This window comes from Crocuta crocuta, unplaced genomic scaffold (assembly GCF_008692635.1).
Source record: "Crocuta crocuta isolate KB4526 unplaced genomic scaffold, BGI_CrCroc_1.0 scaffold154, whole genome shotgun sequence".
Classification (NCBI taxonomy): Eukaryota; Metazoa; Chordata; class Mammalia; order Carnivora; family Hyaenidae; genus Crocuta; species Crocuta crocuta.
The window spans coordinates 4276529-4289497 of NW_027530545.1; the positions used below are offsets into that span (position 1 = coordinate 4276529).

Sequence of the window (12969 nt, forward strand, 5' to 3'; positions counted from 1 at the left end):
TAAATTCACCAAGAAAAAGCACAAAACCGTGAATAATATGTCACTAAGTGGATTATGAAAAGGACATCTGTTTAAAAACAAATACTGAGCACTCAAATAAAAAGGCATAGCATAACCTTGCTCTACCTCAGCTGGGAACCTGCACACTGGGGTAGGGGTGGAACCTCAGATTTTTGCCATTTTGCAGATTTGCAACTCACTGGAAAAGCAGAGGTACTTACAGCAGGTTTGCAAACAAAGTTTATTAAGCAGCTGAATTTACATCTATGGCATATGTGAATATGAGGATCAACTCCACTATGTAAAGTTAAGAAATGAAAGGGACTCACATGTATAAACTGTGAACTATATTCATTATCTGTGGGCTTACCTTCCCAAGAAGTTTGACAAACAAAGGCCACAATTTTAACACATAAGTCTCATTCTTACTCATAAATAGCTTCTGGAGTTCTGAAAGTAATTTCTGCAAAGAAATGCAAAAACATTTACCAAAAGACTCCTGGAAAACAAAATATGTAGTATCAGACTATCCCAGTTGAGTAGCTTTTCCCAATGTTTTGTGAGAAAAAATTCCATGCATATAGCGAAGCTGAAAGTTTTACAGTGAATTTCCAAATACAAATACATACAGTTAACATCTTACTATAACTGTCTTACCACAAATCTGTTCTTCCATCTTTCAATTGAGCTTAATATTTTTCTACCAATATACGTTTCCCTGAAAACTTCAGCATGTATATCATGAGAGTTCAAATGATAATGTTTTAACTTTTCACTCTTAAAACTTCATTAATAGCTTCACGGTTAACAGACACCTAAGAACATTTTAGTTCAAATTTATGAGGAATTTCATATATACTCTTAGAATAAATTTATCAAAATGAAAAAAACTTGCAAAGACAACGGAGCTACTTTATTAGGCTCCAAACATTACCATGAGACTTAGTGACAGTAATTTTAAAAAATAAACAAATCCAAGGTTTTAAAATCTGGAAGGGTTCCTCATCACACCTGGATTATTGAAGTTACCTCTGAAGTACCTTCCCTTCTTCTACTCAACTCCTCTAGGGTCTATTCTCGACACAGGCACAGCAATCTCTTTAAAGCCCAAGTCAGTACATATAACACTCGATACTCAAAACCTTCAAATGCGGTTTTCAATAAAACAAAGTGAAAAATTCCTTACAATATCCCCAAGGTCCTATGTGATTTGGCCCTCTGTTTCTCTGAATATCATCTATCCTCTCACCCTCATTCACTCTATCATACTGTCCTTGCCCAGTGTTCACTGTACACTAAACAACATACAACCATCAGAACAGGGCCCTTTGCTCTCACAGTTTCTCCTGCCTGGAATGAACTTACTCCATATTATCCAAGTAGCTAATTCCTATACCACTTTCAAATCATGGTTCAAATATTCTATTCTTTTTCCTTCCCTGACTGCCTCACCCTTCCTCTACAATGGCACTCTTTATTTAGTCTGTTCTCCTTCATGCTCTTTACTGAATATACTGTATTCTTTATTGCCTCTTCCACTAGACAATACACTCCACAAACTCCTTTTGTTCACTGCTATAATCAGTGTCTAAAACAATGCCCAGCATATAACAAGTGCTAAATAAATATTTGTTACAAGAATAAAGGTAGAAAAGTTATTAGGAAACTGTATACATTACATGCACTTATGTGCTTTAAATTTATACCTATTGGGATTGTGTTCAAACAATCCAAATAGCACTCAAATTAATGCTCTCCCTTTTCCAGAAATGCAATCCCTTTTGGGGCAACTGGGTAGCTCAGCCAGTGGAGTGTCCAACTTCAGCTCAGGCCATGATCTCAGTTTGTGAGTTTGGGCCCTGTGTCAGGCTCTCTGCTGAAAGCCTGGAGCCTGCTTCTGATTCTGCGTGTGTCTCTCTGCCCCTCCCCTACTCATGCTCTGTCTCTCCCTCTCAAAAATAAACATTAAAAAAAATTTTTTTAAAGAAAAAAATGCAATCCCTTTCAATCACTATTCATTGGTGATGAAGTAAAATGCCTAGATTGTACAAACACTGAATAGTTAATCTAGGAGCAATTTGCCTACACTACCTTAAGCAATTACTTATGTTTTATTCAAAGAGGAACTTCCTAGATCATAATGAAATCATACCACTATGAGCTCTAATTTTGGGCCAGAAACTTACAACACAATATTCAAAAAAATCCTTACATAAAGTAATACTTACAGTAGTCATAAGCTGCTCTGTGATAGATGCTATTTCTTGCTGTTTTTGAAGTAACAACGGCATTCCCATCTCTAGAGCAGTTGCTCCCCGCAAATGTACCTTTTGGGCTGAATGAACCACTAAAGGTATGACGAGTTTTGCCCACCTAATTGACTCTTCTCCCATTTGAACTGGGGCTTGTTCAATTAGCCTATAATAGGAAAGTCAATGAATAAATTAGCTTGACCTTACCTTTTATGTCTAAACTACTAGGAAAACAAAGAGCACAAAGAAATACACCTCAATGATCCATTTATTTCAGTATACATATACACATACACACACAGATTGAATTTTTACTTGCAAATTTGTAGATTTCCACATTATTTTTTTAATGATTATTTATTTGGAGAAAGAGCACAAACACACACACAACCGGGTGAAGGGCAGGGGGAGGCGGGAGGGAGAGAGAGAAAGGGAGAATCCCAAGCAGGTTCTTCACTGTCTGTGCAGAGCCCAACTCAGGGCTCAATCTCACAAACTGTGAGATCACAACCTGAGCCAGAATCAAGAGTCGGGTACTTAACTGACTGAGCCACCCAGCTGCCCATAGTATCAACGTTTTTATACAATTAAATTCAACATTCTTTTAGAAGACAACTAGAAAATGGTAACGTGAGCATCACTCAGGGCATCAGAACACTACGTAGTTAAGTCTGCAAATAGCTCAATTAAAGAAAACTTTAAAGAATGGAAAAACAAGGTAAGACGAATGACACCAATAAGGCTTGTGTGTTAATATGTCCTTTAAAGAGCAGGGATGGATAGGAAAAAGTTGGGGATTTTCCAGTTTTCCCATTTGCTGCTAGTCACTGTTAATGCCTACTGACATATCCTCCAAGTCTACTTGAAAGCCTATTATTCTTTAAACTCTTGCAAAAACTTTCATGGAAATAATTTTTAAAATCAGAACTCTGTTATCAGCATCAACATAACTAAGACTTTTTTTTTTCTATTTATCTTTATGTATGCTCTACACTCAACACAGGGCTTGAACTCATGACCCTAAGATCAAGAGTTGCATGCATTACCAAATGAAGCAGCCAGACCCCTCAACCAAGACTTTATTTTTATGACTCAGTAAAAATAAACAAAGAAACCTACTAATACAAAGTCATCTAATTCCTTCTTTTTCCTGATACCTTTTCTCCTTGAGACTTTTAGAAGACATTTTCGTTCTTTCAATGTCTAACTCATATTCAAGTTCCCAAAGTCTACTCTTTGAAGTAAATTCTAAATTTACTGCAATTATTCTTCCAAAACAGCAAACTCATACCTTATGATGACATTTAATGCTTCATAATCAACAACGGCAGAATGCATCTCTCCTCTATTAAATACTATTTCTAATGAATCAATTATACTGGATACCTAAAAGACAGAACCAAATAAATACAAATCAAGTAAACCTGAAGTTTCTTAAGTGGCACATAGTTAAGAAAACATATACAAAAACCATACTCACTACTTTGCCAATGACTTCAGTGGGAAATGTCTGCTTGGATATCACCCAAAGTGCCCTAGTACGTACATTTTTGTCTGAGCTCTTAACACTGTCATTCAATTTTAAAAGCAGTTCTTCAATGTCTGTGTCTGAAAAACAAGCAGCTTTAATTATGTAGAACAGTTTATATCCTTTAAAATCTCAAATACAGAAACAGAGGGAAAAAAACATATTCCACGCTGTCAAAAAATTAAATGCATATCCAGAGAAAAGGATCAGTGAATCAATGCTGATATCAAACTTCTTCCCAAAACACAAAACTTACCAGAGAAAACAAGTAGTAGCCTTAATTTTGTGCAAATGAAAAAACTACACAGGCATCATTAACAGCACTGAACATAAAAGACAATTGTTGACAAGATGTTATAAATCCTGTATGTCTGCTCTAAAATGAACAACTTCTACTTTAAATTGGGAACATTTCCACATATAAAAAAGAAAGGGCAGAAACTTTACCTTGAGAAAAAAGATGGTAATAACTTTAAGGCATCCTTATTCCCTATCCCTGATTTCCCCCTTTGTAAAGATCCCCTCCCACATTTGCATTAAAATGGCAAACTACAGGGGCTCCTGGGCGGCTCAGCAGGTTGAGTCAGACTCTTGGTTTCGCTCAGGCCAGGATCTTATGGTTTGTGGGTCTGAGGCGCACTGAGCCTGTTTGGGATTCTCTTCCTCCCCCTGTCTTTCCCTCGCTGTCTCTCAAATAAATAAAACTTTAAAAAAGTAACAAAATAAAATGACAAACTACAGAGCAATAATTAAATTACTTGAAAACTTAGCTACTTTTAGTTCCAAATTATGGAACTAAAATTTAATTCCCAATTACCACTATTAAAAGATTTTCAAATTTAGCATGTTCCTTAGCACATATGCTTGTTTTATACAATAAATGACCATCTGAATTATTAACTTCCAAAGCAAATATACTTTATATAGGAAGAGGTTCAATTTTCACTGCAATCATTTTTAAATAGGCTTGTACTCTTTTTTGAACAAATTTTATGGTATCAAATTTAAATGTATACCTAGAAAAAAAGAGATCTGATGATGATGATAAAACATTTGTCAAAAGCAAATCCTAGACTACAAGTCACAAAACTAATAGAGAGGTAACAGTACTTTTAACATATCAAAATACTTATAAACTCTAAAAAATATTAATTCATAAATCTAACTACCTGATAATCCTGAGGTAATTTTGGGATTATACAAGCAAAACCCCAAGGCCTGTAGAGCAGCACTACTGAGGTCTGAGTTTTGACTGGTAATGTGAATCTGTAAAAACAAAAAGCACATTTGTTATAAACAATTACAATTATAAATAAATTCTTAGGGAACAAAAGTGGACCAGAAAACAAAATTATTTTAATCTAATCAATCAATGTTTGAGTAAATAAAAAAGGAATAAAATCAGGAAGTCATGTACATAGCTTGGCCAAGAAAGGAAGAATGGCACTAGTTAGAGATCTCCTAAAAAAAGGTTTCTCTTAAAAGATAACATCTCCATCTCCACACACCTGAAGGCAATAAAAAAGCCAACAAATGGCAAATGCTGAAGACACTTCCACAAAAGGTAGGTAAAGACTCAAGGACAAAAGCTGATATCCTAGCTTCAGAGTGAGTGACACCTCTAAGACAGTGAGGGGTTGGAACGTAACATTTACTGAGTATCTAAAGTGATAGAAGCTTTAAGCATTATCTCAATCTTTTAAAAGAAATCCCTACTTTGCAGATTGGAGAATTTGACTGTCCATCTGGAATTCAAAATCCAATCCTTATTATGTATGTGAAAGCTATAAAATCCCAAACCTCTCAAAGGCAATCCTGCTATATTCCCCAACTCTATAATTGTAACCCTGTATTTTTCTGGGTACCATTTCCTATTCCAAAGTGATTTATCTTAAAATCCTCCCACTATGCTGAAGCAGATATCCAAGGAATTCTCAGCTCTTCGCTGTTCTTGAGGAGGAAAAATAGTCAAGTATATGAACAGACACTTCCTGGGGCGCCTGGGTGGCTTAGTCAGTTAAGCGCCCAACTTCAGCTCAGGTCATGATGTCATGGTTTGTGAGTTCAAGCCCCGCGTCGGTCTCTGTGCTGACAGCTAGCTCAGAGCCTGGAGCCTGCCTCGGATTCTGTATCTCCTCCTCTCTCTGATCCTCCTCTGCTCTCCCAGAAATAAATAAAACATGAAAAAATTAAAAAAAAAAAAAATGAACAGACACTTCCTTGGGACAGACACCCCTTTTATAATCAATCAAATAAAACATGAAGACCAAACCCTGGAGCATAAGAAATAACAGAACAACCAGTTCAGAGAACCACAAAGAGATAGTCTTAAACATCTAAGACTTTGAGAGCTACTACTTTATCTCCAGAATATCTCTGATCAACTTTCATTAAATATATATTGCCTGAAAGTATTCCTTAACAGTGTTGTCTTCAAGAATAGTTTGGGGGTGGGGGTTGCCTGGGTGGCTCAGTGGACTAAGACTCTGACTTTGGCTCAGGTCATGTTCTCCAGGTTCGTGAGTTCAAGCCCTGTGTTGGGCTCTATCTGTACTGAAAGTGTGGAGCCTGCTTTGGATTCTTTGTCTGGATCTGTCTCTCTCTCTCTCTGCCCTCCCCCAACTCATGCTCTCTCTCTCTCTCAAAAATAAATAAACTTTTAAAAAAATGTGGAAGGGGCACCTGGGTGCCTCAGTAGGTTGAACGATGTCTAACTTCGGTTCAGGTCATGATTATCACGGTTTGTGAGTTTGAGCCCCGCGTTGGGCTCTGTGCTGACAGCTAGCTCAGAGCCTGGAGCCTGTTTCAGATTCTGTGTCTCCCTCTCAATCTGACACTCCCCTGTTCATACTCTCTCTCTCTCTAAAATAAATAAAACATTAAAAAAAAAAAATTTTAAAAATGTGGGTTCCTAGACTCAATACTAACAGAATTCTAAACAATATAGAAACATGTTGTATTTCAACTAGCCTGGTTCTTGTTCTAAAGGAGTTCAATTATCCTTGCTGTGCTTAATAATTCACCAAGAAAGGTTTTGTTGATTGCCCAGCTTCTGTTGATTTTCCTATCATTAACCACCTACATGCCTCCAAATAATTATTCATCAGGCATTTAAGTTACAAATTCTATTAACAAACAGTGTATGCCATTGAGTTCCTGCTTTTACATGTTCTCAAATACCAAATTTATAAAACTGCATGTTTTCATCACATCCAAAATACTGCTAGAATGTGGAGAAGGATAATGAGGAAAAAAATGAGACAATGTTATTAATATTGTTTAAATATACTATTATTAATAAGTCTTGAACTACTACAAAAAAAAGGCTCCTGCCTACATGAACAAAAAGCACAGAGGACTGTAAGAGATATACTTAAGAGTAAGCAGTACCTTAAATGCCTCAACGTTTCAGCAGAAATCATGCTAAAATGTACACTTAATATCATGATAGAATACCTTTTTAAAAGCACATAAACACAGTCATAAAAATAAGAACTCTGGAGATTTAGTTCAACCTCTTCATTCTAAAGAAGAAGGAATTGAGAAGTTGGGTGTTAGGGGCAATCACAAAGCCACTGTGTACTCAAGTGAGGATAAGAACAGAAGTCTTCAGTCAGATGTTAAACACCTCCCCACAAATAAGCAAAAAAGATAACTGGAATAACCGTTTTTTAACCAGGCAAGAGTGGCAAAAACTAATGTTAAGTGAAGGTTAAAAAAAAGAAAAAAAGGATGCTACCCACAAAACAAAGACAAAATTACAGAATCATTTACTTTAGAAGTACATTCCTATCAAGACAGAAAACATGAAATAATCTGATAATTTCTGTTAAAAAAAAAAAAAAGGCACAGGGTTTAGATTCATGTAGCCATAGGCAACACTAGGCAAGTTAAACCAATTTCTTCTACAAAGTGGGGGTTAAAGAATACCCTCATAGGGACAGAGGATTAAGTGTGAATACATGTACTTTTAAAACTACTTGATAAATATTAAGTACTCAAAATAATCCTGCTTTTGTTTCATTTCAAAATGCTTTTTATTTATTTTGACAAAGAGCAGGGAGAGTAGGGACAGGCAGAGAGAGCTTTGGGGGGGGAAGAGAGGGGGAGAGAGGGGGAGAGAAGAGAGAGAGGAGAGAGAGATAGAGAGAGAGGAGAGAGAGAGAGAGAGAGAGAGAGAGAGAGAGAGAGAGAGAGAGAATGAATCCCAAGCAAGCTCTGAGCTGTTAGCTTGGAGCCCAACTCCGGTGCCTCCGGAACCATGAGATCATGACCTGAGCCAAAATCAAGAATCAGAGAGAGACTTCACCGACTGAGCCACCCAGGCACCCCTCATTTCAAAGTTCTTTTGAGTGGGGCGCCTGGGTGACTCAGTCAGTTGAGCATCTGACTTCAGCTCACGTCATGATCTCACCATCGGTGGATTCCAGCCCTGCAAAGGGCTCTGTACTGCGCTCAGAGCCTGGAGCCTACTTAGGATTCTGTGTCTCCCTCTCTCTCTCTGCCCCTCCCTGTCGCTGTCTTGCTCTCAAAATAAATATAAACAACAACAACAACAACAACAAAGGTCTTATGGCATAGCTGGTAAAAATTTTTCCCCACAAAGTTGAAACTATTCAATAAATACATACATACTTTTAAAACTCTGAATAGCCGAGAAAGTTTTCTCTCAATTTCCATAATGACTTCTTTTCCATCCTCTCCAGTCATGCGACTTAAAAGCAGAAAGAACACAAGGTTATGCAAATAGCACACGAAAGAAATAATAATCACTCCCTAAAACACTCACCTCTATACTTCTAAAATTTGTTAGAACTCTACAAATTTGATTGGTCCAGGGGCTTAAAATACTTAACACCTGTATAGAGAATTTATCACGCAATATACATCTGAAATTAACGCAAAAATAACCCCAAGAATAACTTTTGCATCCAAAGTGTACACATCTAGACATTATCACTATGTGAAAAGAAAGCATGAAAACCTAGCCCAAATTACCCATTTACTTAGAAATTTACTAAATCTTTATAGTTTTTGTACCAACTGTTAACCTCTCCTAGCATTTCCAAATAACTACAGATAATTCAGCAAAATACGATTTGCAAAGGAAAAAATACTGCGAGGCATTTATAATTAAAAATGAAACTCGGGTTTTGGCTCCCTATTAAAAAATAAATCTGGGGTGCCACGTTATCCCGATACATGGACACCTTACACTTAAAGCCATCCCGCCAGCACACCCACTTCTAACCAAACTTCAAAAAACACTTCGCCTGTGAGACACACGTGCAGGATTCCTCATTCCAAACACAAGCCCTGAGCGCCGCGGCAACACCGGGGAACGTCACTTAGCACGCACCGCCACCCCCCGCCTTGCCCACGACCCCGGCGTCCTCACAGCCGCCAGACTTCCAGAATACACAAACTCGTTTTGCGTGCCCCACCGCAACTACCTCCTCCCCAACCCCAGCGGGTCTTACCTGGTCAGAGTCAGGTAAGCGTCGGTCTGCTCTCCAAGGGGGGCGGAAGGGTCTTCCAAAGTCTCCAACAGCGGCTCCAGGGGGCTCTCACCCGGGGCCGTCATGTCGGCCACCCTGAGACACGAACCGGAAAAGGAGAAAATCCAGTGACCGACAGAAACAGACCCGCAGTGACTCGGTCCGAGCCCAAGCGTCCGCCCCCGGCTTCCCCGCCGCGTCGCCTCACGGCGCCTGCATGCCTGGCCCCTGGCCCCCAAACCCAAGACCCTAACCTCCTCCTGCGCCTCGCAGCACGCAGCCGGGTCCACGCTGCGCTCAGGCCCAGGCCCGCTCCCGCCACCACTTTCCCGGGCAGCTTTCAACAGTGGGAGGAGACCCGCGGGGGGCGGGAGAAGCTCGGGGAGCGAGGCGTCTCGCCGCGAGGGGGCAGAGGGCGAGCCTCGCTGAGGGTTCCCCAGGGCCTAGCACCGCGATCCAGATTTTAACCTCACGTACGAAGATCAGGACCGCGTCCTCTCCGCCGCTGCCCGGCGGCACCGCGACACAGCCGGAACTCGACTTTGCCGGCTGGGGCTGTTTACTCTCGCGTGCGGCCCGCTCCCTCCTAGGCCAAGATGGCGGCGGGGGCGGGCCCGCGGGCGCGCGNAATCTAACAGGCAGCGGCGCGCCTAAATCATCGATCGCCTCCCTGCCCTGTCGGCTGCTTCGCCTGTCCCATCAGGGCATCTTGCAGGTGGGGGTGTTTAGGCCTAAATTTAACCGGCGAGGGACCTGAAATTCAAAATGTGAGTGAGTCGCCGAAGTTCACCAGACTAAACTCAGTGGGCCTTCAGGCTCTTTTCAAACTACAAGCCCGATGCTTTTGGAAATATTAGCAACAAATCATTTAGGGAGAAGAGATGACCATATTGCAGTGTTTGAGACTAGGAGCTGATCTTCAAACCCTAGCTCTGTGTGACGTTAGCAAATTAAGCAACCTTGCTATGCCTCAATTTCCTTCTCCGGAAAATAGCGATGGTATTAGTAACTACTTCAGGTGAAAGTGAAGTGATAAAAGGTAGGAGAAGCCTAGGGTTTTCAAATTTTAAGTGTACATAACAATGGCCTGGGGATATTGCTGATTAAAGTGCAGATTTCTGGGCCCCACCCTTAGACATTGTGATTCAGTAGATTTAGGTAGCTCCTGAAGATCTGCATTCCTTTATTTAGACTCCAGATGTTGAAGGGTGGGAGGTTGGCCAGGACGTCACACTTGGAGAAAGGACTGGAAACTCTTCAAGAACAAGTAGTATGCTGCTCCCCTTCTCATAGGCCTCTGAGCACTGTTGACATCACACAGGATTGTATTAACTTCAAGCCAGCCATCTAAGGCCCAGCAGCAAGTGGTTCCTCCACTTTAGCCTAACAGATTTCAGATCCCCTAAACCCCAAGCCTCGTTTGCACTGAACACAGCTATCAGCTCCAGAGGTCAGGACTGCCTTTTGCCCTTCTCTGCTCCTAGCCAAGTGTCTGCCAGACTAAGTGCTCAGTACATAACTTCTTTTTTAAGCAAAAAAAAAAAAAAAAAAAAAAAAAAAAAAAAAGAAGAAGAAGAAGGAAGGAAACATACAGATCTTGTGAGCCAAACTACAAACATTGAGGACTTAAAAAATCGTGAAAACTTGTGTCTGGATGAAATACAGAGACACTGTAGAAAATATGGTAGAGAAAGGTTTTCAGTGCAGCCTGTTAATGAGTTCTATTACTGTCAGAGGGGAATTTGTTCCTCATTTTCTGGGCTTTGGCAAGACAACACAGATGTTGAAGAAAGTAAAGGGGTTATTAGACAAAAAGTGGAATATATAGATAGGTTCACAACATTAAGATTTCAGTATAATAGAGATGTTGTGTTGGAAAGTGAGAGAGGATCTTGAAACCAATTTTTAATGGTGGCTATGAGATGAGATTAGTGAAAAGAACATTGATTTTGCCTTAAGACAAGTTACCTCTGCCCAATCCTATGCCTTCCTCTGTTTTATTCTTCCAGCACTTATCACTATCTGATATTGTATCATATGTCTATTTTTATTGTCTATCTCTCCCCATGATTATGTAAATTCCTCGAGTATAGGGACCACAAAGAAGAGGTTGGGGTGGTCATGTTGCTTGTATCTCGTTCAAATGCATAGTCCTTTGATCTTCTTAAAATGTTTGGTAGCATTCTATCATTGTCGCTGCTCTTGACCTAAATCCTTCATTGGTTCCCATCAATCATAGGATAAATTTCAGGGGCACCTGAGTGGCTCATTCAGTTAAGTATCTGACTTCAGCTTAGGTCATGATCTCACAGTTTGTGAGTTTGAATCCCATGTCCCGCTCTGTGCTGACAGCTCAGAGCCCGGAGCCGGCTTCAGATTTTGTGTCTTCCTCTCTGCTTCTCCCTTGCTCATGTGTGTGCACCCTCTCTCTCCTTCCCTCTCTCTCTCTCTTAACAATAAATAAACATTAAAAGAATTTTTTAAAACAAACTATAGGATGAATTTCAAAACATGTAGGCCTATGATGATTGGGCCACTGCTAACACTTCATCTCCAGCTTTACCTCCACTTCAGCCGCGTTGGAAACAATTTGCAGGGTCTCTAATCTGTCTTTGAAGATCTGTGTTGTTCCTTGTGTTTATAACATTAATTCCCTTTTTCAAGTGTGATAAATATGGCTGTATTAAAATCACAACTTTTTATTAAATCCTTCCCTTATCTACTCCTCCCCAAAGGAAAAGTAAATGCTTGCACCTTCATGCTGACACAGCTCTTTGTTCAGAGTCCTGTTAAAATAAGTATCTTGGTAATTTATTATTGTTTAGTTATGCATGTCTGCCTTATATGTCTGCAGCGGCAGAGTTGAAGGTTAGTCTGAAGATAATTAGTTCTAGCCTAATCTCAATCAGTGCCCCTCCCTCTTTTTTGGTATTTTCTCAAACCCCAGCTAAAGTGCTAAGAGATTAGAGTCGTTAAGACAAATCCTCTTCCCCACCCATACCCTCCTCTCCACACCCTTCCAAAGAAGATTGCTATCCCCAAGCTTCTCTTTTATAGAAATTCTGAAACTACCACCATGGATCTTTTCTTGCTAGGCAATAAAATTCTGGTACCTGGCACCCAATAAGTACATTTTGAATTAATTTTTTATGTATTCATCTGTCTTTTCATCTAATCATTCAAGTAATATACAATTTCTATCTTCTTTGCCTATTCAAATCCTGCATCTCTTTTTCTCCTCAGAAGATCAGGAAAAGCCTTGTACTTTGCACCTTGCACAATCCAGTATTGCTTCTAACTTCACAATTTTGTCTTTAACCACACCATTACACAGCAGATATCAACCTTATAATCGTAGGTCTCTCAGTGACTCCTTTATTCTACTTGTTCCCAGTAGTCCTAATGATTCTATCTAATAATTTTTAGACCTGCCCCCCCAAATATCTACCTAGGGTTTCAATTTATGGCCTTAACATAATCATTTCAAGATTATAGCATGCTTTTTTAACTGTTTTTTATTGAGTGTTAGGTGTTACATGTACAGTGTTTCATTTATTCTTCACAGTGGTTTTAGACAAAAGTACTTTGCCTGAATTTACAAATGAGCAATGTGAACCTTGCAGAGTAAAATAGAGAACTTCAGTGTAGTCATAGTAACTCTAGAGCTAACCTATTTAAGTTACATTCGTTC

At 39.6% G+C, this 12969-nt stretch overlaps 1 protein-coding gene across 4 annotated transcripts in view; it reads right to left on the reverse strand.

Annotated features, from left to right (window-relative positions):
* Window positions 1–9856, reverse strand: part of RIF1 (replication timing regulatory factor 1) — a 66375-nt gene extending 56519 nt beyond the window's left edge. For 3 of the 4 annotated variants that reach the window (XM_077767774.1, XM_077767775.1, XM_077767772.1), the window contains exons 1-8: window positions 9756–9856; window positions 9261–9374; window positions 8416–8494; window positions 4950–5046; window positions 3733–3860; window positions 3544–3638; window positions 2229–2418; window positions 371–463 (exon numbers count right to left, since the gene is read on the reverse strand). In XM_077767774.1, the coding sequence (XP_077623900.1) occupies window positions 371–463; window positions 2229–2418; window positions 3544–3638; window positions 3733–3860; window positions 4950–5046; window positions 8416–8494; window positions 9261–9364 (786 nt within the window). In that variant the 5' untranslated portion in view covers window positions 9365–9374; window positions 9756–9856. Of the gene's footprint in view, window positions 1–370; window positions 464–2228; window positions 2419–3543; window positions 3639–3732; window positions 3861–4949; window positions 5047–8415; window positions 8495–9260; window positions 9375–9532 lie in introns of all 4 variants that reach the window. The other variant, XM_077767773.1, reaches the window with a different exon arrangement.
* Window positions 9857–12969: the final 3113 nt, after the last annotated feature.